We start from the raw sequence: 27,563 nt of genomic DNA, 5'->3' as shown, positions 1-27,563 counted from the left end.
TATCCTTTAGTAACAAACATCTATAAATTACCAAATACAGAACTGACTTTTCTTTAGCTAGATAGATAAAAAAATTATCTTACCTCTGACTCCTGAGGCCTAGGAGGCTCTGGGACAGGGTGGGGAGGGGAGTGGAGGGGAGGAAGGGGTGGATGAGATAATGATATTCCCTGGCTTCTCAATGATACAAATCAAATATTGACATTAGTCTGAATGCTTTCCCATAATAGATCCACACCATGTGTGAGGTATTTAACAGACTTGTCTGAAACATGTTTTTAGTACAGAGGAATTCTATCCATACTTTTCTGTGGTTACTATTCTTGAGTTGAGATTTAATCAGATTCAGTCAGAAAAACAAACTGTAGTGATTGTGCTAGAGTATACAGTAGGATACATGCTCTCAAATTCCACCAGTAGGAAACTACAGTTTCTTGCTGTTTTCTCAAAAGAGAGGCTTTAACATACATACATATATATATATATATATATATATATATATATATATATATATATATATATATATATAACCTCTTTATTAACAAAACCAATAAATCTCCAGGAACTTTATAAGGAATATTTGAATTTAGATGGTCATATAAAATTTATTTGTCAAAAGTATTAGAGACACACACTTACAGAAGTTCTGTTAATCCTGCTGCTGAACTTTTGATTTGACAGGAGATTACAGAAACATAATAACATCCCCCATCCAAGGTGAACAGCCACACCCTCCAAAAGGTTGATGAACAAGCTTGTTTATTTTTTCTGAAACTACATATTGATTATTCTATAGTATACATTTTAAAATAATTAAATAATGAGGGTTCTGTAGAGGTCTTTTCCTAGTCCATTTTAATGACAGGTTAAGAAACAGTAGAACAAATACAGAGATGTAACTATTTCCCTACATTTTTTCAATGGAAATATTTAAAAAAATCTCTTTAAACAATGTGATTTATAATCATAGAATAATGCGCACAACAAAAACTATTTTCATTTCTGTACTGACATGTAATAAATCGCACGGCAAGTACAAAATTAAAGCCTGTTTCTTTTGATTAAATTAGTTTTCAGATTTCTACTTTTATCAGTACAAAATTAGAAAAAAGCATCCCCTAAATCAGACATTTAATACATGTTTAGTGATTTTCAGGACAAAAATCTCAAAGATGAGTTACAAAAAAGTTGCATAGTTAGACCCTCACAAAGCATTGCTGACAGCACAAGCTGCCAGGCAGGAGACAGCATTTGAGAGCTATGTCCCAGCATGCTGGCTTTTTTTTTGACAAACACCAACAAAGGAATAGGAATGGGGAGTTATATATTTTTCCTTTCCTGTGTCAGCAAAAGCATGTAAGTATCACCAGTATTAGCTACACAACAAACTACTGCACAACCTTCAGTTCTATACAGATGTTATCTAGAGAGTTGAAGCACACATTTACATAGTTATTCAAAATCCAATTTTAATAACAAATGAAAAATTTGTAAATAAAGGTTGGACTGTTATCAAAGCTGATTAAAATGTGTTGTACACGATTCCCTAAATTTTCAATGGAAATTTTGTGGCTGCATCATTTGTGCATTTGTTGGCTTTTACTAAGTGGAAACTAACTGGAAAAAAATTTAACCTGCACACATAGTGTATTACAAGAAGAAGGGTTGCAATTCTGAAGAGTTCAGGAAAAACCCAGAGAGCAGAGGTCTCCACTGTGGTGCCTTGCCCAGTGTCATTACATTACAGCTCCTGAGGCTTCCACAAACTGAAGCAGAGACCCCAAAGAGGTCAGTCATCTTACAAAACATTGCTGAGAGCAAGAGCCTTGGATCTGTGGATCACCAGAGCCTGTAGAGCCCTCACTAACCATATGGGATGCACCAGACTGGGTGGGGAGAAGGCATGAGAAACACTCTCTTGCAAGTATCTCAAAAAGGAAAGTCTAAACCAACAGTCTTGAGCTTTTTGAATACCAGAGCTCATTAGAAATGGCCACTCCAAGGACAGAATTCTTCCTGGAAAAGGGCCCATCTAATGGCTCCACACGACTCATGCCTTGCTCTAGCTCTTAACAGGAAGACTGATCTGGAGGTGACTGTAGTGAATTTCATCTTAATTAAACTGGATTACTCAGAGTAATTCTTGAAAATGAAAGATTTAATTTATGCTTTATGTGTGTCAACTTTATTTCATGTCTTCACGGTGAAGATAACTTTTCTTTCATAAATTCCCAAGCAGGAGCTCCAAGAAATCCCCTTTTGCCTCAAGATCTATAAAGCAGATCACAAAATCAATTTGATGTTATAGTTGTAATCAGCAAGCTACTCTGAAGAAATCTTTCTTGTTAGATATCTACATTCCCACATATCTGTTTTCTAATATTATGTATATTATAATTAAATATGAAAATATTTGAAATATTTGCAACAGTTAATTCAGGTATAAATAATTAGTAAAATTAATTATGCAAATAAATATTAATGTTAGAAATTAATGGATGATTTTTTCCTATTTTAAAATTTTATCCAGAATTGACTCAGCATATAAGAAACTTACTTATAGAGCAATGTACACTCTTAGAAATCATACTAATTACATGATAGTAATTTTTCCCTGAATTTTCTTTATTCAATGCTTTCAGAGGTATCACTGTGGAAATGCCAAAAGAAAAGAACCAAATTAGATTTAATAACTTTGTGTCCATTTCAGATAAGAAGCATGTCAGTGAAACTTTTGTTTTTTTTAAACAGGCAAATATTAATTTCAGTATTTAATTTTTATTAAAAAACTTTGCACTCTTTTTATTTAAATTTTTTAAAATTTAAAATACCAAAGTAAAAATTAATTGTTTTACTGGTGTAAAAAGGCTTGAGAGTATCAAACTTTCAGCCTGATATGTAACATTTATTATGAAAAATATAACACAGTCTGAAATATAACATTTAGTGTACCAAATTCTCTTGTCTGAGCATACAAATCTCAGAGAAATTCCTGATAATACTGGAAGGTGAAGTTAATTTTCCAGTATGTATTTCCCTCCCTCTACCTTCTCCTGGAATGGATGAGGCCCTGTTGTGCATGACTTTGGCAGCAGTTCAGCAGGGCTGCTGTGCTGGCTGGGGCACCTGCGCTGCTGGCCAGCCAAGGCTGCCCAGTGCCTCATCCTCCTCTTCTGGGAGGAGCTGCTCCTGCTCCTGCCACAGAGCACGGGCAGTGCTTGCCCAGTGCTTGGGCAGTGCTTGCCCAGCCCCAGCAGCCCTGGCTCTCTCCCTGCCTCTGCATCCACGTCTCCTTCCAAAGGGATTCACGGAACACAGCGGGGTCGGATGCAACCCACCCTTACAGCAGGGATACAGCAGTAGCAAGAGGAGGGTGGTTTATCCTCTGGGTATCACCTACACTGGACTTTGTTTTGCAATATGTGTTTACAGAGGTTTTACAGCCGTGATGGCAGCACAGTACTGACTTGATTTTTTGTTAAATGATGATAACACTATGCTGCTTATTTGTCATTCCATGTAGAAATGGATGTGGGTATGTAGATAAACTCTCATCTGAGAAAACTCTTCAAACACGAACCCAGTAAATTCTGGAAAGTAAGTGGAAGAATATACTAAGAGATGAATAAAAGGTAGACAGAAGAGTGAAATGTAAGACAGAATACCAGAACCTTGTTGTGGACTTTTTAGAAAACTAAAGAGAAATATGAAAATTCCAGTAGATACTAACTTAAGACCCCAAAATACATTATTATGCACTGTGTTTGAAAAAGTTAAATCTTTATTAAAAATGTGTATGTACTATACCTGGTGCTGTATCCTCTTCCTACAGAGAAACCCACATTATTGTAAGCCTACTACCCTTATTAGTCCAGAATTCATGTGGTAGAGATTGTTGAGAATCACATTCTCTCTCACTGTAATGGAACGTGGCTCCCTTGAAATGAAAAACTGGCCTGTTTTCCCAAGTTCACCACTAATGACCTTGCTGTAGCTAAACAGACATACATAAGTATAAAACGGTATTTACAGAATGCATAAACAAACAACAAAATCCAGGCCCTTAGATTAAAAATAAAATAGCTCCTAACACGATCAAAAAACATTTGATTTTTTTCTATGAATAATTACAGTGTTCTTAATTAAAAACAAAGCCCTCACTCACTTTCATAGGAACTGAATCCGATGCTAAAACTTACACCAAATTTAAGGAATTATTAGGATAAGATCAAGCTTCATGCTACAGTTTCAAGTTATTTCATATTTACCAGCAGGCAGAAGAAGCAAATCTGGCTGTGAAATCATTAAGATTTGTTTGTTAGGCCTTTTGATTCTTTTGCGAGGCAGCATTAAGAAGCAAGGGAATTCCATCATCACAAGTCTTTTGAATTTATACTCCAAGTATTCATAAGAAATCAAATTTCAAAATCATTAATATAGACTTATAAATCATATAGTGGGGTTGTATTGCTTGATTGCTTAATACTTTGGTGGTGTGGATTAATTTTGAGAGGATGGTTGAACCGTAGAGAAATAATACCAAACATGGTTTTATTTCCCTACACATCTAAAAGATACACTTGTGAGATTTGTGTGAGATTTGAAATCAAGTAGGTGCTTTTCAGAATAGTCTTAGAATTAAAAAAATTAACATGCAGTTTTTATAGGTAATGCTTACAAGGAATTATGTCATGTAAAATATCATTAGCAAGGGACATGCTGAAGGTTAACTGCAGTGATTTTGAAATTTAATTTTGGCATGATTCCGAAGTCATGCATTTTAACTGGTTTGCAAACAAATTACTTGAAATACAGATTTTTCAGCTAAAAGGGATCACTAAACTCGAAAGACCACTTACCTGCATCCTCTAAAGGCATATCAACAATGACTTGGTCGCTGTATTTTCCATACAGACCATTAGAGCAAACAGCAACTATCTGAAGAACATAACTTGTATTGGGCAGCAGATTGTTTAGAATAGCCCCCTAAAAGAAAAAAACACATTTAATCATTTACTTGCAAATAAGTATCAAGAATTTGAAAATGTTAATTTTTTATAGCACATTTTTGTTATGAAGCACAAAGCTCCTTTCTTCTAGCATTATAATATGTGCCTTTTTATTTTATTGTAACAAATGGTTTTCAGTCAAATAAAAAAAATACAAACTTGTGACTTTTTACATGGATGATAATAAACCAAATAACTATTTAGCAATAACACAAGTTTAGGTAACATTATATCAGACGAGTCTTTAAAGAGGGTTAGAGGAACAGATCTCATTAGTAAAATACCATGAAGCTGTAGTCAGTAACTTAGGATTTATAGCAGTATAATTGAATTGAATCTCATTAGTTGCTTGTGTAGGTCATTCTTTCACATCCATGAGCAATGATTTGCAGGTTATTATTGACTGACAATTGGGTTTTATGGCTAGGGAGCTCTGTGAGTGGCATGCTCACAGCAAGTATAGGCAAATCAAAGCTGCAATCTGTAGAATGTTTTCTTTTGTTTTAAGTTGTCTTTGTGGCTTTACAGCCAAAAAATTAGACAATTTCTCTTCAATCAGCTCCCAGCTACGGTTGAATCCATCACAATAATTAACAGTGGGTTGTTACACCATCATCCCTTTTTATGAAACTTGAAGAGTTTACAGTTACCAAGTCCTGATACCCATCTGTCAGAAACTCGTGCTTAGTCTGATCTTCTCCATCCAGCTGTTGATAAAAGACAGCAAATCTCTCAATTGTGGTGTCGTATACAACACGAGGTCTTTCCCATGTAACAAGGAGACTGGTATAGTTCTTTGGATCAGATTGAACATTTTCAGGTTCAGAGCTGCAAACTGGAAGAAAGAGAAGAGGAAAGAATATGGTATTTATCAAATGGTACAAGTAACTACTAAAATCTTGAGATACTTCCTGAGAAAACGAATTAAAGTCTTTTTGTGTGCCTCAATTTTAGCTTTCTACTAAAACATTTGAAATGCCATGCCATTGTAACAGAACCAGTATTTAAATGCTAGATTTCTAAAAGCAAGTAAAGTTGAGGACTGAATTTCCTCTCTCTGCCTCCTATAACATATTTAGTGAAATATTAGTATCCAGTTCCTAAGAAATAAAATATAAATGATAAAACATAAAGATTCTTATATCTGTCCTGGGAATCAAAAAATCTCAATTTTTATGGCTCTATGAAAGTAGCACTAGAAGAGATGCATACTCTCACACTAGCTATAATAGACTGTTCTACAGTAGATTGTGTTTAATGGTTAAAGGTAAACCTATCACCTGAATTTCCCCTCAAGGCTGTTTGAATCTTTTTATAGTACTTAAAGAAGAATGAAAAGGTAAATAATGAGAACCTAAGTATTGCATTAGCAGCAGTCATTTAATGTTATTATATTTTAAGGCTTGTTATTATATTTTTAGCTTGAATTGGAATAAACGAGGAAACATTTTTTACATCTCATAATGTGCTTAGAGCAATATATGAGTATATAGAAAAAGAAAGCAAAAAACCCTATTATCATACTAAGAAAAGAGGTGCAGATTCTTTGGAGTTCTCTAAAAAGAAACGAAAACCAAGATGCCCCAAGGCTTTGGGGGGACAATGCTGCATTTTGGAAGAGAAGTCCTTCAGCTTTGCATTTCGCAAAATGGAACACAAGGTGGCACTCAAACCTCGTCAAAATATTTGTCAAAGGAATTTCTCCAAGGAAGGTGGGAAGTTCTGAGCAGCTTCTGTCTGAGAGAGTCAATGGAAAACAAGCAGCAAGGCTTTCCTAATTTCTGTGTTGGTATGTGTAAGCTAATAGCAGAGGCAACGTTAGTCTTTGTAATTTAGGTGAGCTCCCTTTCTGTGTTTTGAATCTACTGTGCTATATAATTGATACATCATTTTATTAATTACACTTAATTATTTTAATTGATGCAAAAAAAGAGCAAGTTTTAAAAAAATCTATGTTGTGTACATTCCATTCCATTGCATTCCTAAAATTTGTCATTCCTTCCCATTTCCACCAGATGGCAAGGAGAAATCATTAGACTAGCCCTCCTCAATTCTGAGTATGAACACAGGTGATTTAAACAGATTTCCTCCTTTTTCAATGAATCTAAACACTACTCAGCTATTTCTTTTCAAAGGTGTTTAAAATTCTTGTCAAAATGCTTCTCTGTATTCCAAATTCTTCTCTAGTCTTTTTCCTCCCTTCATCTTTTTTGTTTATGAGTGAATTTGGTTCTGAAATCTCAGTCTGTACTCAGACTTATAGAGCAGTATTATAAAACTTTGAAAGGTACAAGGTTGGTGCTTCCAGTGTTATTTCTTTGTTTTCTTTTTTCCCTTTCCAGATGGTTCTTCTATTTTTTTTCCCAAGAAAAAGTCTTTCTTTTTGTTCTTTTCCTTTTGATGTTCATCTCAGCAATGACTGACATTACTACATGACAATCATTTACGTATTATTTCACCTCCATTTTTTCCCAAAATGTTTTCTCTTGCCCTTCTGATGCCAATTTTTAAATCATCCTGCTGATCCCTTTTCTTTCCTACCAGTCAGTAACACAGAAGTACTTTACTCTGCTTTTTCCCATTTTCCTTCTCCAGAGACTAGAAAGGAGACCACATAACAACTTACCTAATTAAGTACTTCTGCTGTGATACCAACTTCTAGAAAAATCTGAGCAAAGAGACTGCAAGAAAGGGAGTTCTTGAGTCTTTACTAGTCTGAAGGACAAATTCACAGAAAAATTTGCAAAAAAATTCACAGAAAGTCAGAGGCCTACTCAAACCCCAGCTAAACTTTAAGCCAAGTCTCTGCTTTCTCCAGGTGAATACTTAGATGCTGGTTTTGCATATCACATCATGTTGTAGTAATGCATCTATCTTTGCTGATTCTCCTGTGGAATAAAATGCTACCCATGTAACTTAGGAAATTTTTATCTAAACTTAATTGCATCATGGGGAACCATGGGGGTACATCAGCCAAATCATTGCCAAAAGCTGCCTGGGCTATGTTTTTGACCAGAATACCTTTATAACCTGCCCAAATTTGTTTTTTTTTCCCTCAACCTTCGTTGTGTTCTTTTACTTTAGTTAAATCTATGTTTGAGATTATTTTCTCAATTCAACTTTTCAATTGTTGAAGCCATGAAATCACTTCATTTACATTCATATATTCAGGGGCTTTGTAGATCCCTGCAGTGTGTGGCAAAAAGCAATTTTTAAAAAATATTTTAGATCTACACTGTCTATCTCTGTAATGGAGGTGGAGCAGCACAGCAGATGTCTGCTGGGTTGACCTTGGCTGGCCACCAGGTGCCCACCCAGACATTTGCCCACTCCCCCTCCCCAGCAAGGCAGGGGAAGAAAGTAAGATGATAAAGCTGGTGGGTCAAGATAAAGACAGAGATTGCTCAACAACCACCATCATGGGCAAAACAGATTAGACTTGGGAAATTTATCACCAATAAAAATAGAGTAGGATAGTGAGGAACAAACACAGAACTATGAAACCTCCCCACCCTTTGCTTCTTCACAGGCTCAACTTCACTCCTGATTCTTCCACCGCCCCACTCCCAGTGGCACAGGGGAATATGGAATGGGAATTGTGGTCAGCTTATAACACTTTGCCTCTGCAGATCCTTCCTCATGCTGTTCCTCTGCTCCAGTCTGGAGTCCCATCCACAGGATACAGTCTTTCATGAATTTTTCCAGCCTCTGGACAGTCTTTTGGGAATAGACTGCTACACTGTGGGTCCTCCCTAAGGTCAGAGACCTGACAGATAATCTGCTCCTGCACGGGCTCCCTCCAGAAGCCACAGCCAGCAGCCGGCTCCCGCATGGAGTCTCCAGAGCCTGCCACAGGACAGGCTGCCTCACCATAATCTTCACTGTGGGCTGCAGGGGAATCTCTGCTCTGCTACTGGAACACCTCCTCCCCTTCTTCTTTCTCTCACCTGGGAGTGACAGAGCAGTTTCTCTGTCTCCCTCACTCCTCACTGCTGTGCAGCCTTGTTTTCCTGGAGGTGCTGCCACCATGGCTCCCAGTGCCCTGCGATGGGTGGGCTGGAGCCAGCTGGGACTGTCTGGGTCTGCCTCAGGACAGCCCTGGGCTCTCCCCACAGAGACCCCCCTGTACCCACCACTGCCAATGCCTGGGCACCTGCACCCCACCCACTGTGCCAGTGGAAGTGTCCACACACAGCTGGGAATCTGAGAATTGACAATGAAGTCACGTGGACTGAGGAACATGAAGGGATAAATGCACGAGTCCTCACCCTATGTCTCACAAGAGAATTTAACTGAGAGCCACTGAACTTTATGTGGTTGTATTTCTCATGGGAAAACAGGCTGGGTAGTACTTTTTATCAATATATATTGTCAGTCTTGAATTTGAAGAACCCATTGTTTTTTATACCTTACTAAATCCAGGAAGATAGATAAGAGTTAAGCTTCAGCACTTATTTCCAAGGCCTTACCAGAAGGGTGGAGAGGATGGAAAGTCACCCAATGTGCCCAGCAGCTACTACAATGGTTCTCAGGTTTACAGGAATAAACTATGATTTTTATTATAAATGGATTTGCATGTCAGCTAGGTTGGTGGAGATTAAGCATTACAATTTCAAAACACTTTTTTTTAGGTGAATCCTCAAGCATGGCTGTAAGGATTAGCTATTTTAATCTTCTTAAATTGCTACATACATATTGCATAGGGAAATTACATATATCATTGGGCAGGTTTGGGGAATGAGGCATCTTCCATGCCCTTAGTAGGACTGTGCTTGTATACACGTAAAATGTTGGGGATGTTGCTCTGAGAAAATTCCTGAAAATATTTTGAAAATTCCTGAAATTACTTTATAATGGAATAGAAAGAAACTTCTAGCTTTTCTAAGAAAACTTAGTTCTACTTATGAAATGTCATGTATTAATTACAGCAATAAATCAAGCATTTAATCCTACTCCCTAATGAGAATCTACATTGAACGCAACAGGAGAAAATTGAGATTCTAGGTTTCAAAACACAAAATAATTTTTCAGTTATCTACCTGAGTAATAATCAGTCCTGGCATTTCTCATACATCCTCTAAAGGGATTTAAAAGATTAGTTTTTTTCTGTTGACTACTATGCAATATTAAACATGAATAAGCCTATTGACTCTTAGAGACTTTGGCATTTGTGTTACAGCTCTTACATCTGAACACTTAACTTTAATGATTCCTAGTGTTTAAAATTCTGTCTTAAAATGGAGGCAAAAATATAAACACTTCTCTAATGTTCTACATTAAAGAAATCCCATAGTTGCATTTGTGTGCGTCGACATACATGATCACATAAATATGTAAAATTACATGTATGAAACCACACTTCTAATCAGAACACCTATAGCCTGTGCTTAAGTCATCTGTTCATGTCTAATTAAACACAGTTCAGTGAAACTGAGTTAAAAAATCTACAGGTATTCTCATCCAAGTAGTAACACAGTGCTTCCAGTTTAGAAGTTTCCTATATATTCTTTTGTGCTTGTTAGTATAGGAATAATTGACTTCCATATTTAGTGCCAAATCTTGTTTCCTACTGCTTTATGTACTATTTTGGTCACAGAACCTTCTCAAACCTCCCTGAAGTTTAAGGTAAGACTGAGAACAGAATCTGGCTTCTGGAGTTCTCTCCATCTATCACTTTTTAAGCAAACTACTTGAAATTAATTTGGTGACAGCCCTTCAGTCTCTATTGAAAAAGCATCCACACTACACGATAAAGAACCAAATAGGTTTGTAAAACAAAATACTCTTGCAGTCTCTGAAAAGGCAGCTGGTTGAAGTCTGAAACACATTGAAAGGGCTCTGTAAGGAAGCTTGAACTGACGTGATTTTCACTGAATGCCTGGTCAAGACAAGCATTTAATTTTCCACTCCATTTAATCTGACATGTTTTATGATTGCTGTTTTTTTTCTCTAAAGTGATAGATTTATGACTAATAATACAGTGTGCTACTTTCTACACAATTTAAAATGAGTAACTGCATACTTGGATGAATCTTGAACTGAAAATTGTCTTTTAACTTGCAAAGAGAGGAATGACAATTCAGTTAAGTACCTGCTTCATGAATCTCTTCTTGTCCAGTGTAAGAGGAAAACACTTGCCCAAAAAACTTATATTGCTGTTCTCTGAAGTTGTTTTGCAGGTAGTCCATCAGCATAACATAGCCAGACTGCTGCATTGTAAGCACTTCACAGAATACAGCTAACTAGAAGACAAGAGGAAAAAAATAAGTTACAAACCAGAAAACTTGACCAGATTCTGCTAATAGGCAAAAGCTCTGGGGAAAAGATGTTGGATAAAGTCTCACAGTTGAGTTATCCTGCATGGCACTGAACTTTTCTTTTGTTCTATCAATATATCTAATGTTTTACTCAACAAGTATTTTTAAACCACTCAGCTGTTGGAGCTATATGCTCTGCTCAGCATCACCATGTGTCTGGGGGAATATCCAAAAAGTGTTTTGTACTCCCTTTTATCTGAGCTCGAAGTCCAGACAGCCTGGGATATGTTCTTATCCTATTTTAAGACAAGAAATTGCTCAGATTCTAGTACTAAACTATGAAAAATGTAAAAGATAACACAATTAATATAGATGCTTTCTAATCTAACAGCTGATGAAAAACTTCTGACTAGATTAAAGAAAAGCTTTGTTGTTGGGCTGGCAATGAATGCTGTGAGCTTCTACCATATACATGGCAATTTCTCTTTGGTATTATGTATAATTGTTTGGTTTTACTACATTAAACAAATTACCTGGTTTTCAGAAATACTTATGGTATCTTTAAACACAATCCATTCAACTGTTTCAGAGCATGGAGGAGCTGATAGAGAACCATTGTAAGTGTAATATTTGTCTGTTGCATTCGGCAAGAGATTCAGCAAAATAAATGGTTCTAAGGCGGCCTGTTTTCCTGAAAAAATAAAAAAGAAAAATAGAGTCAGATAGTTAAAATACTACCAAAGCAATTAATAAATACAAATCACACTCTTCAAAAGAACTACCATTATAGGAACATGCTAATTTAGAGGCTTTTCAAAATTTAATTTCCAGACAGACTAGAATACAAATAAATCATGAAGTCTTCTATTTCATTTGAAAAAGTATAGCTCAAGCCCAACTTTGTTTACTTGGGAAGGTGTAGTAAGTTATTCCAGTAACAAACGGACTAATTTTAGTATATTAGTTCACAAGAATTTTCTCACTGTAAGCTTACATACAAGGTGCCAAACCTTTGTCTCACTCTTGAATTTCAAAGAAAAAAAGTTTATTAAATCTTTGTTCTAGGTCTCATGATATGGCTTCAAACTCTCCCCCAAATTTAATCAAGTTGTTGAGTTTTTTGCAGAAAATCACTGCCTGGGGAACAGTTGCCATGCTAGGCCTGAGGGTTAATATTACTCATGATAGCAGAAACAAAATTTCTGTGGATCAGGATTCTTTTTAAAATGGTGATAATATAGTGAAACACTGCAACAGCTTTACACAAATCAGCAAACAATGCAAAGACCTCCTCCAGGAGAACACGTCCTGTGAAAATAATATCAAATCTTTCAGGTCAGCACCTTACTGGGTACCTTTTCAGCTGGGAGTAAGCATGAGGGATTGCTGGAAATCCATCCACAGAAAGCTGTGCCTGCTGGTATGGCAGTAGGGTCCAGCAACAGCAATTGGCCTAAATGGTAACAACTTCAGCAAGGCAGACTTTTCAGTCTGTGAAAATTATCTGCTTTACTTTCTGGTGCATCTAAAATAATGTTGCTTTTCACACCTTGTAATAGTGTAGATAGCTTATACAACTTACTTCAATCTAAAGTTACTCATTTCAAGTTCCTCCCTAATTGGTAAGTACTTCTGAACATCTAATGAATTTTCATACTGTGCATTAACTCATGCTTTTACAGGTATGTTACTTATTCATCTCTGTACAGATTTCTGACCTTTGTCTGCATAATTCCTTACAAATTTGGTGAGAGCAAAATTGCATTAACAGTTGACTACAAGGGATTGATGCTTTTCTTCTCTGCAGTGACTTCTCTACTGAGTTAAGGTTTAAGAGCTGGCTCGTCCCCTCTCTCTCATTCATGTATCATGAAGAGGGAACATTTAGCAGTGAAGAACAAAGCACATCCTTCCATTTCTCCTGTCAAAATGCTAATCAGCCCTCAGACAGAAGCTATCATTGCTATCTGGTATGTGTCTAATTAACACATTTGTCCCTCAGCAAAAATGAAGTCCATTTTACATAGATGGCTGGGGACATGAAACTTCTCTTTTGTAACAAGAATCCTGCCATACATTTTGCAACTTTGGATTTTAGAATACCCTTTAATGAGACTCACAGCCTAGATTCTCAAAATCAAACACCTACAAAGAATGATGAAAACCAGAAAGTTTGTCTAGAAGGGAAAGGAGTGCTCCTCTGCAGAGCTTGAGAACTCAGGAAATAAGCACAAGAGAGACATGAGTGACAAGGGCACAGACAAGGAGAGATTGTGTGCTTTTCTTCAGAAGAAACAACCTGATTTGGTTATGACCTGAATTTCCTGAGCTCATCTGCATTTTATTCAGGAAAATTGTATTCTAAGCATTGTTGAAGTGCCATGTAGTGGCTGTATCTTGAATCTTCCTCTGATAGTTTTACAGCTCCTTCCAAGGCTGTAGGACAGCATCTGTCTTGATGTATTACTAGTTCTCCTTTTTGTTTCACAGAAGATGACACACAAAAGTAATGAATCTTAATTACTTTATATTTCCACCCCCCATGTCTTTCTAACTTATGAAAGGTGTTCCCTTTTAAATTTATTGAATAGTGTTTGTTTTCCAGAGGGAAAAAAGAAATCTTGATTTGAATGTCACACTTTTGAAGGCTTTTAAAACAGCTTTTTAAATTCAAGCACCATTACATAAAGGAAAACTGAGACAAGGTTTCCTTAAAGTCATGGACATGATGTAAGAATATATCCCTGTCCAAGACAGTGCTCATTCATATTTATGCATCTGCAAAGACACCAGAAACTGAGTTAGAGACATAGCCCAGATCTCTTTGTGCACACTGAAGTTGTGGCTTGATTAGCAACCATTACCAATAATGTTTGGACTATTTTGGATTTACACAGGAGCTACTGAAAAAAAACTTCTCTCCTCTGAGTCTACTGAACAGAGACAGTTTCACTATTGTAAGACCCTTCTTAGATAGTTAGAACAGTCTTACTTGGCTTCCAACCAAATAGAAAAACCCTGACATGTATGATTAAGAAGACGTACATAATAAATCAGATTTATCTGGATTTAGCATTTAAACAGTTACAAATTTCTCATGCTAGTTATATTTATTCATTTACATGTCTGTTGTTACAAATATTCTTGGGGTAAATTAATCAGAGAAACATAAAATATCTCAAGTTGGAAGAAACATGTGAGGATCATCAAGTCCAACTCCTTGCTCCTCAGAGGACGACCTAAAACTAAACAATATGACTAAGAGCATCATCCAGATACTTGGTGCCATGACCACTTACTTCTCTGGGGAGTTTGTTCCCAAGCTGTCCCTGATCACCATCTCAGTGAAGGGCCTTTTCTAATGCCCAGTCTGAAGTTCTGACACAGCTTCATCCAATCTCCTCATGTCCTACCACTGGTCAGCAAATGCTTCTCTGTTGCCCTACTTAAAGAAGTCGTTGACTGTGATGAGGCACCCTTCTCCAAGCTGAACAAAGAGTTCTCAGACACTCCTTTCCTCAAGACCTTTCACAATCTTGGTTGCCCTTCTCGGGATGCACACTAATAGTTTGATGTCCTTCTTACACTGTGGCACCCAGAAGTGCCCCAGCACTCGAGGTGAGGCTGCCCCAGCTCAGAGCAGAGCAGGACAATCCCCTCCCTTGCCTGGCTGGTGATGCTGTGCCTGATGCCCCCAGGACAGGATTGGCCCTCCTGGCTGCCAGGGCACTGCTGACTCACATTCAACTTCCCATTAAACTAAACCCCAAAACCTTTTCCAAAGGGGTGCTCTTCAGACTGTCCCTCCCTGGTTTGTAGGCATAACCAGGATTTCCCTTTCCCAGGAGCAGAATCTGGCACTTGCTTATGTTAGATTTCATGCGGTTGGTGATTGTCCATTTCTCATCTGTCCAGATGAGTTCTGTCATTTCTAACAAAATAGACATGACTGAGCAATAGAGAACCATGCTCCTCAATGTCTCAAAGGTTTCATAGTCACACTGAAGTGGAATTGAGTTAATCAGTAAACAATAAAAAATGGAGGCAAACTTACCAAAACGACTAACACTATCTACTCCATTAATGATTGGAATGTAATCTGGATTATCTTCTAGTCCAATCTGTTAAAAAGAAATTGCATATTTTAACAGGCTTCATGAAAAAGGATTGCAAACTACAGTTTACCACCAAAATTATAGATGATTTAAAGCCAAACAAACTTATTTTGCCCATTTGCTTTTCTGCAAGAATAAATTAGAAAGATGGATGAAATTTTTAACTCAGTGATCACACATTGGAACCAGTTAAATTCAGTTTGAACATCTGCTGTGTTTCAAGGCTTATTAAATGACACAAAGATATATTTTGTTTACCTCAAACAAAATTGATAAAGCTCTTAACTTTCCACTTCCTTTAACTGCCTCTTCAAAATCTGTAAACTGATCTGCATCATAGCAGTAGATTTGCATCTGCAATTAAAAATATATTCAAATGTTATATATAAAAAATTGTAAACACTCAGTAATACAATTGCTTATATTCCCATTTTGAGGAAAAAAACATCCAAAGTATTTTAAATAAATGTAGGGATTTTTTACCTCTCTCATTTGTGTTATTTGAGGATGCAGAATGGAATTCATCAATAATTAGCTATGTAAAAACAAGCTCTCCTGGAAAGCTTAATGCTGCAGGAATTACCCTTTCAAGGAGCACAATGCTTTCCGTGGATAACACAGTAAGCTGAGATAACTGGACACCTGACCTAGAGTACTTGGTGAAATCAGTCTGTCCATCAGTGATAAAACATGAATAATATGTCAGGATGTCCCTACTGCATCTGCCTTGCAGTAAGTGTAGAAAAACATTGGTAGTATAAGATCACCAGGCACATCTGACTGCTGTCATGAGCACTGGTTTTGTTGCACTCCTTTCTCTCTTTCTCCAGATGCAGCTGGGAAATCTCCTCCAGTGCAGGGTGACCAACGTGTGTGGGGGAGTGACTGCTCCTACTGGCTTTCTACGAGATGATGATGGAAGAGAGTATTCTCTGTGATGCCTTGTCAGGGCAGATGGAGTGTGAGTATTCTCTGTGATGCCTTGTCAGGGCAGATGGAGTGTGACTGAGCATTTTAAAGTGGCTAGTGAGGTAAAAGAAATGACACTGTCCAGAGACTGCTCCTGGCTTACCACTCTTCCCCATGTATAGGCCAGCCCTGGCACTATTGCTTTGCTTTCACACAGAAGTTCAAAATGTTTGGAGTGAGGAACAGCACAGTTGCCTGCCACAACTGCCTCTTTTGTACTGGAAGATGACACAATGCCACGTTGAGGGAAGAGAGTTTGGCCTTTGTGCATCCCAGGAGGAGCTGCTCCTCTCCTCCAGCCCACTCCCATGCTGCTGCAACTCATTCTGCCAAAGCAGCCAGGGGGACGCTGGCCTGGCTGCCTGTGAATGTGGCTGCACCCAGGACCTGCTCACGTGGCTCTTGGCACACCACTGCCAGCTCTTTCCAGCCCACACTTTGTATCTGTAAGGCCCAGCAGTCCCCATGGGCTCTCAGCAAAGCCCTGACTTTGAAAAGTCCATTTACACTTTGAACAATGAACTGATGTGGAACATGATGGGCCAGATTCATAGGAGCTTAACATTTCATGGGAGCTTTGTCAGATTAGCAGAATTGACATCTAATACCATCTTAGAAGATGGGAAAAAATGGAGTTTAGACATTCTTAACATGCCACTAACACATTACATTGCCCTTCTAAAATGCATCATTTATTCTTAATTTGGATTTAAGTGAATGATTATATTTGCAAATAGATTTAAGAGATAAACAAAGGAATTTTATAGAGTAGTAATGTCACAGAATGTCAAATTGTTGAAATCATCAAAATCTATTCTATACTTTACCTCAAGAGGATATTTTTGTCCTTCTAGACTATGTTCTGATCCGTCTGATGACGCGTTGCATTTTCCCCAGTGAAAAGTGATCTTGCTTGCTTTGAATATGGTGTCTAACCCACCTCCACTCACATAATAATCACTTGTCAGGTTAATTTCCACTGAAAAAATTGAGAAAGAGGGAAAAAAAAGGAATGTGAATATAAAATCCAGACAAGGCATCTATAACTCTCATATTTCTGTTTTAGGTGCTAGAAGTTAAATATGATATGCTTATTTCTCTGTATTTCATAAGCAATTTGACGGGAAATTGGTTACTTAAACTAAGTAACAAGTGTGGTAATTCACTATTAGCATGGAGAATATGTTTCATTTCATGCTTTAGTTCATAAAATAGTAATTTAATGAAGTGCACTGCATTTCCTGTTATCTGAAACTAGACACAGAACTACAGTAAAAAGTTGAGAAAGCTGGTCTTGCTACCAGCTGGCTAAGAAAATAAATTCCTGAAGTACCTACCTTCCTGAAAGGGTCTGTGCTTCTAACAAAAAGGAAAATACACACCTGCCCCCCATTTTTACCACAATTCTATATACAAATCATGAGACAACACAACAAAAGAATATTTTAGCCAGCTGTCCTGATGTAAGACTCTTTAGCTGTGTAGCTATCTCCCATGGGAAAAAGCAATGACAGGCCTTCAGCTGGACATAGCTGTACACAAACTGTAGATGGGACAGAGTATTTGTCTTCTGGAGAGAATGAGCAGGATGGGATAGCCCCACATTTTGTCTTTCCCATCTCCAGCAACTGTGAACTGCTTGACTTCTTGATAAAACAGCACTAATGGAGCTCATTTTCCCTACATTTCTTTCCTCAAAACTTTGAAGACCATTTAAACAAGCTTAGCAGTTCCTTGAAAACATCTGGATTGCTGTAGATGAGAAAGATCTCAGTTCACTTTTAAGGACTTTAAAGAACATTTTCTCAGGGGCATTTTGAAAAGACAAAGCAATATTTATCTGAGCTAGTTGGGCAGGAAAAAAGTAAGTGATTTGTGTAGTGATATGTAGAAAGTATACGATAGAAAGAACAGAAATTAGGAACAATGATGCTAAACTGAGCTGAACTAAATCAAACTAAACTAAACAAAAAAGGCTGATCTAGGGGTCCCACTGGAACTGGTAGAAGGTCAAAGAGAGTTGTTAAGAGATACCTTCCTCCACACCCATGCCCCAAACAAGGAACAGTACTTCTAACAAGCAGCTTTTAGTTTCTGCATTCCTGGATTTATAAGTGGTAGTTAAAAGATTTGTCTGACAATTTAGATGACACCATAAGCTTTTTTCATGGCTTGGAAAAATAGGCACTCGTAGGTATAAATCACTTCTTTCTAAAATGCATTTCTAAGATTGGTAAAACAAATCAGAACTCAAAAGCACACATTTCTCTTCTTTGACTGTTAGGAGGCGTCTATGTGAGTAATTCAGATGAAAGTTTCTCTATTATATGTGTCTATGTGTGGGTGAGATAAATCCCAACCTGAGCTTTTTGTAACTTCAACTCATCCATGAAGTGCCTTCAGATGAGTAGGTAATTTATTCGTACTTTTAAAAATCATTTTTGCCTACCCATTTCAGACCCTAGATATATAGTAATAGTTACCATAATTGCACAGCAAATGCCAACTTACTGTTTAGATTTAATGACATGCCCATGATAGGATGATAGTCACGATGTGATTGCTTTGGCTGTATCTGTCCATGCACATCAACATTTTTGTTTGTGTGATTTCTGTTTCATTTAGCTACTGTCATCACTGTTGTTTTGTTTATTTATTTAATAGATAAATTCAGAATGTACCAGCTAGCTGAAATGAGAATGATTCCGTAAAACTCCTTGGTTGGTTGTTTGTCCTATATCACTTTTCAGACCTCTTAACTCGAAACATGAAATCTGACTTTTTTACCTGTTTTGCCAGTGTTGCGGATGAAAGTATCTTCCAAAGTTTCCTTTTCCCATCCATGGAATTTAAGTTTCTTCAGATTCACATTAACTTGGGTAAGATCTTCATCTATATTAATAGGTGATTGTTTGGCACCATTACAGGCAGAATATTTCTTGCCCCAGTTCTTTTGGTTCAAAGTTCCTAGAAATCAAAACATTTGGGGTAAATACATTTAAATACTAACTGGCATCCATACATTTTTTATTGTGGTAATGTTAAAACACAGTTTGCAATCTGAGATCAGAGTACTGGCCCTTTTTTAGACTTTGTCTGTAGCAATATTTACCACTCATTCCTACCTTCAGCAGTTAAGTCACACTCTGAGCACTCTAGACATCCACACATACATTCTTATGAATCTCCAAGGAAAGCATGAAATAACAACAAAACCCTCATGAACAATGTACATGAAACAAAAAAAAAGCTTTCAGATGAATGGAACCAGCATGCAAAAAATCTTGGAAACTGCTGGAAAACTATCCTACCCAAAAAACTTTTAATCATTCCAATGTTAATGTTCCTTTTGGCCAAGTCGTCTATCTGGTAAGGTTTTTAAATATAAAGAAGCAATAAGGTATTTTAAGAATTCCTTACACAGAGGGGGAAAGGTAAGCTGATTTTACCCTGGAAAATGAAAAAAGGTGAGTGGGGAAAGGTAAACTGACTTTACCCTGGAAAAGGAAAGCCCATGAGTGATGCTCTCTCTGAGAGGCTGGCTGCATGGCCCAGCTGTGCCTGTGGAGGGCTGTGCACTCCCACTCCATCCGTCTCCCTCTGCAGCTGCCCGGCAGAGAGGAGCTCCTGTGCTGCAGCAAGAGCCTTCTCCAGGGCACAGGGGCTCTGTGCCATTTCACTGGGGCCAGCCCAGACACAAATCAGGGACACATACAGCATGCCCTTCACCAAAGACTTGATAATTTTCAGGAAATGGACAAGTACTCCACAAATCAGTATAACACAGTAGCATCAGCTCTGACAGTCTCTTGTTTATATAGCATGCTAATATAAATGGAACAATATTTTGTGTATGTTAATTGTTTGAAAACACATAGATATTTTTCCTGACAGGGATTTCTGGCAATACTTCAAAATGGTAATTAAAACCAAGAGTTAACAATACAGATTCAAGAAAATAGAATGACTTCAGTTAACATCCCACTTACTAGCAGCTAAGAGCTAATATTAGTGTATGCAGTGCACATATTTGAATTCTACTAGATATGTTGAAATAAACCAATGCTCGTTTACAGGCCAGTCTACCATATCCAAGTCTGTCAGTGAAGATTTGCTATCTGGTACTCCAGGCAAGGACAGAACTCCTATTGCACTCAGAAAACTCACAGGGGGAAGAAGGTATGCAGCCAGTCCTGTAATCATCACAATAGGCAGTCATACAAGATGCTCACCTGGACAGCCAGCTAGAAAGAAACCTGAACTAAATTATTGAACAAGTACAAGTCAAGCCAGTTACCAGTATCAGTTTGCTGCATCAGAATTACTGCAGATGGTATGCAAACACATTTACTGCCTGCAAATAGCAACAGAAGGAACTGTCAGGCACAATAGGCCAACAACCCAAAGGGAGATCAAGCCACAGGCTTACGAATGTCAGCATCCTACAGGTGGGGACTTGAGCCCTGTACCAAGCAAGCACTGGTCCCTTTGGAAATGGCACACTGGGTAAACTTTCAGCTCCTCCTCAAGTCAGACTTGTCCTTTAGTTGTCAGTTTTAATTTATCACCTGGAAAAATAATGCAATATCCTGATTTGTAATGCACTTTCACAAGAAAAGAGTGGCTGATATTTCATCTCCTTCAAAAGTGTCCCTTAAGAAATTCTCAGCTCAAGTCAACCAACACTTGGATATTAATCTGCTCAAGTCTTCTATAGTGAATTTTCTAACAAATGTTGAAGGCTTTTAACATCAAGAAAGAAATTTAAAAAAATAAAATTAGAATAGTTAACTTTTAAACAGAAAAGCCTCCAAACAGGGTCAGAAAGGACACAAATAACTCAGCTTGCCCTGTGCATCGTTGCAAACAGGCTCCTGTTTCCAGGTCTGATTTCAGACAGCTCAGTGATTTTCCAAGCTGCAGGAAACTCTTTAAAGGTCTCTCTCACACGTTTCTGTCAGTTTGGGTTGAGACAGCTGCCCACAGCCATCCCTTGGAGTTAAGCTGCACTCCCTACTCCATGCTCTATTTCTTTTGCTCCTTTTGCCAAAGCCAAACACTTCCTCAGACTCCTGCAGCTGCCCCAAGGCAGTAGAAATCTCCATTCTCTTTCCACTGATATACCCAATTCCATAGCTCACCTGCAGTCTCTCTTTCAGAACACCATCTTTTTTTCCAACATGCATTTCTGTTATTCTGCTCTTTCCATCACTGACGGTAGAACTGACTAAAACCACTATTTTCTTTTTCCCACTATGGTGCTTTTGGAAAATTTCTTCCATGCTTCTTTTGATGAAGGACATTATTGCATTTTTCATCTTGTCTTTAAATTCTCTACTGTCTATGATTATGTTCAGTAAAAACAAGTAAATTAAAATCAAAGAAACTATAACCTCCTTCCAACTTCCATAGTTTTTTATTTTGTGGTTTTGTATGGAGAACTTAAGTTCTACAACTTGGTAGTCATTACTTGTGACTCAGTGTGTAATAAAGTCCTAACATGGATCTCATGATAAAATTTGCAATCTTTGCTCATCCCAGAAGACAGTGTGTAGCTGTATCATTGATAAAAAACTATGGAATAAAATGTACAGGAAATCAATGGCTGGGTCTGATCTGGGGCAGGAACAGGGGGAATCCCCTAAGGAGTCTGAGAAGGAATGGAGAACTGGAGTCTGGTCATGATGACCCAAATTACATTTGAGCAGCAAAATACACATTTATGCATGAATTCTGCAAATGCTGGAGCACATATTGGGTGTGTGTATTAGCAAATAGTGCTGAACAATACAAGTAACATTATAGAGGGAAACAGTTGAGGTTGAGGACCAGATGTCCATACCAGATGTTTTCCAGAAGGTTTTTACCTCAGTCTAGCTGAATGCCCATTGCCTGCTGAAGGGTACTCTCCTGCAACACAATTCCTGTTTGGTACCAGTTAAGATGAACCCATGCCACACACTGTGAGACAACTCTATCTTGCAAACCAAAGCTTAGTAAGTGGGGCGCAGACAGGAGGTTTGCTTCAAAAGTCCACTCCTGATCTGAACTAAAATGCTAACATAAATGCATCTGGTGTAGGCAGCAGGTGGTGGAACTGCTGCAGTTTATATAAATTGCTGAAAACCAAAGTAAAAATGAAAGAACTGAATGTTTTTAAACAAGAGCAGATTGTTTTACTATAGGTGTTATGATGGAAATCATAAATCAAAGCTGAGCCAGCCATTTTGAAAAATATTGCTGAAATGGAGCTTTGAAAATGACTTCTCCCAAACTGTGCTTTGGAAATCTGAGGAGAACAAAAATACGCACAATATATCTTCAAGAGTGCACAGAGGAAGAATATTTGTCAAAGGTGTCAGATCTGAAAAAGTAACTGGTAACTCATGAAGAATAGAAATAAAACCGAACAAAGTAGATTAAATGGATGCCTGCTATACCATAACCTTTACCACTCTTGTCCAGGGCAGAATGTCTGAAGAAATTTTCCTAGCCTTTCTTTCTAGGAAATGTTCATATCTAACTCTGCTCCTCAACCTTAGTCCCTATGACTCTACTCCTACAATGAGCATCCAGTTCTCCTTTTGGCTTCCACTTCAGCTCTCACTGAAAGAAAGAAATAGAGGTGCTGGAGTGTGTCCAGAGGACAACAGAGAGGGTGAAGGGTCTGGAGTCCAAATCTTATAAGGAGCTGCTAAGAGAGCTGAGGTTGTTTAGCATGGAGAAAAGGAGGCTCTTTAGGGAAGACCTTTAGTGAAATGGATGTGAATCCTAGGGTTTATTTTATAGATGAAAGACAGCAGAAAAGAGAGATGGATTCTTTACCTCTACTTAATTTCTTCCTCTACATTTTTCATCAGCATTTGATTTCATGATGTTAAAATTACTTCTATAAATATAGATTGGACGCACATAGGAGATTAAAGACAACCCCTCTGTGTGGACTGTTAATAATGGATTTGCCTTATCAAAAATGTTATTGACTTATCACTTTGAAGTGTTAAGTGATTTCAATTATTTATTTTTAGCAAACATGTTTTATCTAAGATATGAAAAACCAGAAATAAGGCCACACAAAGATATGTGTACTTACACTGGGACAAAGTTTAAATTTAGATGCCAAATCAATATTGCTCTGAACTCTAAAATATAGAATCATTATACCCAAGGTTGCACAATGCACTCTGTAATCCTCCAAGGCAGAAGAATGATTTAATTCTCAATCTGGATGAGTGCACTACTGGCCCAAAGAGAGAAATTCTGCCAATATGGGTCTTGGGAATCTTACCACAGCTTGTATTCCATAACACTTTGCATTCTAGGGAAACATTATGGTCATCAAAAAACAAATGACTTAAGTTTCACATATTACTGAGTAGAAGGCAATGCTTCTGTGTTATCTTGATCTTCACTGGAATGGTTTTAGGGTTTTGGTTTTTTCCCCTCCAAAATCTCCAACTACTCCCACAACCTGATCACAATCAGTCTCATAAGTTTATAAAAATTCTTAAGATTGGAAAATTCATGAATTTAATGGATGAAATTACTTGCCTAGACAGAGTTGTAACTACAAAGAAAGAGTTTTGGCTTCCAGGTTTGGGCTTAGCCATTTATTATACCTGTCTCAGTGGTGCAGTTGCTTGGAGGTTTTCCAGCACTGGATTTCTTGCCAACATCTCAGTCAAGTTTTCAAAAATAAAATTGGGCTGGTTTGGTTAAAGAGAGTCAGCCCACAGACTAGATCTAGAAAAATTTAATAGCACTTAAACCATAAAAGATCAACACTGATAGAGTAACTTGCTTATAAATGAGCAGAAGTCAAATACTCTTTATCCCATGGACTTTTTCTGTTACTCATACAGTGACAAAGAAATTAATTCAACACATTTTCTTACTGTGGGGTGTAATATGTCCGATAAAGCAAACAGAATCAACAGAAAATTCTAGTTGCTTTGAAACCAGATGCATTCATGCAAGTCAAATAATCTAATCTCTTATTCCATGTAGCACCTTATTGTTTTTGTACTAAATATCAGCTTACCTAGACTGTATCTTGTGCATTGTGTCTACGCGCACGTAAACATGGATTAGCTGTGAGAATACCCTGAAAGATAGCACAGCACTAACCTGTAGTCAGCTGAACCCTCTCATTTCAATCTTTCCTTCTCCTCATTTAAAATGTCCTAGACCACTTACATCTTACTAAAATCTGTCATAGAAGATGTGTCAGGAAAATACTGGTGAAACATTTTGCTATCTTCAGACTATTTCTTCCATTTTTGTTTGCTTGTGTTTTGAGCATAAACTATATGCTTTCTTCTTATCCACAGTCACAGAGACATTGCTCAATAAAGTAGTCAAAAACCAAGCAAGTAAGAAAAAATGCTTTGTTTTTCCCACTTTATCCCCAGATAGAACAAACTACAGTTGTTGAGATACAGTGGAAAATTAATCAGTCCCATTAATACAGTGGCTATCTGTTATTTTTTCTTCCTGGGACTCAGTCTGATGATTCATAGTCAGACTAAGTGAATTACTGAGCAAAATGCATAGCAGGATGAATGCCAGCGGACAGCTTTCTTTCATAATGGCAACTGTTTGCCATCTTTCATTGCCTAAAAGATTTGGCCATTGCAGGCTAGTTAGAAATATACAATCAAATACTTCTGTGCTAGAGAAATAAAGATTATCACAGATGCTCCATCTGCAGGGCACTCAGTGGGACAGCTGGTCAGACTAGGAGAAGGATTATGGGAGAAATTCAGTCAACCTTTAAGGTACCTCTTTTTTATTATTCTCATCTCATTGCTGCTGAATCTGGATATAGCTGCAGCTAGAGAATCATGTAGTTATATATAATGAAAACTTGCCACATAATTTTTTATAATTACAGTAGTGTTATGATCTAAGCAATATTTTCAACTAAGTATTAAGGAAGGAAGTTTGGTACAGTGCCAAATGAGAAAATGTCCAATAAAAAGTAACACATTCTTCTTCCTGCTTTATTTAATTCTTGACAATATATGAAGCCCTAAGTGGGCTTCATAACTTCTAAACTTGTTCCAAGGAATTCAGATTGTAGCAGTTATTTCCTTTACTTTCAGTAATACTTTAAATAATGAAACTGAGTGACAAGGATAATTTCAAGATCACAAATAACCAGAACTGAAAACAGAACTGGAATATACATGGAACTGACTCACTTTTAGACTAAGAAATAAGCACCAAGAAATAAGGCCTATGGCTTATTTTCCTATAACACGCACACATTTTAATTAGCTGTCAATGTGTCATGGCAACATTTGGACTCCCATATGAGAGTGTTTGGTCTTCCACAAGAAGAGAACTCCCCACCTGTTTTTCAGCTGTTTCACATGCTGCTAGCAGGGAAGGGAGAATAAAATGGGACAATCACAGGCTTAGGCTTCTTAAACTGTCCCTGATTTGGAGCATAAAAGCAACATTTTTTAAACATGGTAAGGCCCCATGAGCAATTCATCTGTACTTCTTAGAATTAGAGCTTACTCCCAAACATATGATTACTGCACAATGAACAAGTGGATGTTTATTGTCTCTCTGTTGGTGAACATGGGCATAAATTAAGCTTATGGTGGTATCTCCCTCTTCCCCATATCGTGCAACTGCCATTTTATGAGAAATGGAATGGCTGTTTATGAAAGAAATTGTGTAGACACAAAGGTTGTGCCAATTTTTAACAGGCCTAAAAAATGCACTTTAAAGGACTCAGTTGGAGCAAAGGAAGAGAAAGCTATAACCTACTTCAAGCACAGCATTTAGCACCTGTCTGACAAGTGATAGTTCATGCAGTCCCAGGAGATGAGCACAATGAAACTCATCTTCAGCAGCAATAAACCTCATTTTTGCTGGAGTACAGATCACCATCTAAGTCTAATGACTCGCATTATGGCACTGCATTAGTCTTCACTTTTCTCTCCTCATTATTACAAAGTAGACTCTACTGTATTTTAGAAATTGTCTTGTGTGACAGAAGCAGGCACTCCAGGCACACTGTTGTAAAGAAACAAAATACAATGGTGAATTTTAGAATAGAGTATACAATCTACTTCTCAGCTCAGCAGATCTGACAATATTGGCTTTCACAGAGAAAATCAATATAGTCTCCCTTTCTTTTCTATTGTGGTATGACCTCCCTCCTGTCCTCTTTCTTTCTTTTTTCTTTCTCCTGCTCTCTTCCCTGTATCCTCCCTCCCTCTTGGACCATTAATTGTCAACAAGCAGTCTGTTTAGTTCCATGAGAAGTCCTGTTGTGGTACAGCACAGTGGCACTTTTTCCTGTTATCAAACACATGCATTAGTATGTTGCTACCACCTAGGAAAATAACTTGGGTCAGGACAAGCCTGTCTAGAAGAATTTCATAAAGGCCACAGTCATGAGTTCTGATCCAAAGCCTGCTGAATTATAAAAATAATCCACAAGTACGTTCTCTGTGAGCATATAAAATATCACTATTGAACAACAGTAGTGGAACTGTGAATGCAGAAGTCCCACAACTAGCCATCAAAAAGGTCAGCATTTAACTCTGAATAGCAAAAAGGCATTTATTTCAACTGTAAAGAAGAACATAAAGATCATAAAAAGCAAAGACCTAGATAGATATAAACCAAAGCAAGATAAATATAAGTATAAAAGACTATTGGATTGCATCACTGACCAGGGAGTCCTGGAAGCTGCCTGCAGAAAAATCACCCTAATGTCCAAAAGGACATACCAGTAATTCTGGTTCTTTGCTCCCTAGGTTCTCATATTCACACAGTTTCAATTTTTATAAAATGAAGCTCCTAAATATCTCCAGAAGAACATAATACCATAGGAAATTTGGATTACTTTTAGCATATTTTAGCAGGATTTCGTATCACACTTCTATGGGAATTTCAATACACATTCTGTTTGCATAATGGTAAGGATAAAATGAGGTGATGGGCAGAAATGTGTTTTACAGAACTATATTGAGCTAAATGGATTTCTTACATGCATAAGCCAGAGCTTATGCATGTTTATCTCCACAATTGCTTCTCATATTTTATTTTCTGCATTAGAAAGACAATTCTAGTTCATAAAATGGCCTTTTTGGCAAGGATTTTTGACTACAATTACTAAGAACTTTGATTCTCTTTCCTTTACCTCCCCAAAACAAAAGAAAATCCTTTGAAAAACATTAAAAATTAACTCC

At 37.5% G+C, this 27,563-nt stretch overlaps 1 protein-coding gene and 1 long non-coding RNA gene across 9 annotated transcripts in view; both read right to left on the bottom strand.

The window, feature by feature from the left end:
- PTPRZ1 (protein tyrosine phosphatase receptor type Z1) overlaps window positions 1-27,563 on the bottom strand; it is a 133,309-nt gene that overhangs the window by 38,715 nt on the left and 67,031 nt on the right. For all 8 annotated transcript variants that reach the window (XM_071423731.1, XM_071423733.1, XM_071423735.1 and 5 more), the window contains exons 3-10: window positions 19,138-19,317; window positions 17,178-17,329; window positions 15,640-15,735; window positions 15,321-15,387; window positions 11,800-11,957; window positions 11,101-11,251; window positions 5,660-5,844; window positions 4,860-4,986 (exon numbers count right to left, since the gene is read on the bottom strand). In XM_071423731.1, coding sequence (XP_071279832.1) covers window positions 4,860-4,986; window positions 5,660-5,844; window positions 11,101-11,251; window positions 11,800-11,957; window positions 15,321-15,387; window positions 15,640-15,735; window positions 17,178-17,329; window positions 19,138-19,317 — 1,116 coding nt within the window. The remainder of the gene's footprint in view (window positions 1-4,859; window positions 4,987-5,659; window positions 5,845-11,100; window positions 11,252-11,799; window positions 11,958-15,320; window positions 15,388-15,639; window positions 15,736-17,177; window positions 17,330-19,137; window positions 19,318-27,563) is intronic.
- Window positions 743-2,750, bottom strand: LOC139588413 (uncharacterized). The gene is made up of 2 exons (XR_011678668.1): window positions 2,558-2,750; window positions 743-2,271 (listed from the first exon to the last, which is right to left on the bottom strand). It is a non-coding gene; the product is annotated as an uncharacterized lncRNA (long non-coding RNA).

Source organism: Agelaius tricolor, unplaced genomic scaffold, assembly GCF_023055355.1.
Source record: "Agelaius tricolor isolate 1412-34295 unplaced genomic scaffold, bAgeTri1.0.p SCAF_3, whole genome shotgun sequence".
Classification (NCBI taxonomy): Eukaryota; Metazoa; Chordata; class Aves; order Passeriformes; family Icteridae; genus Agelaius; species Agelaius tricolor.
This window is presented reverse-complemented; position numbering and strand designations above follow the sequence as displayed.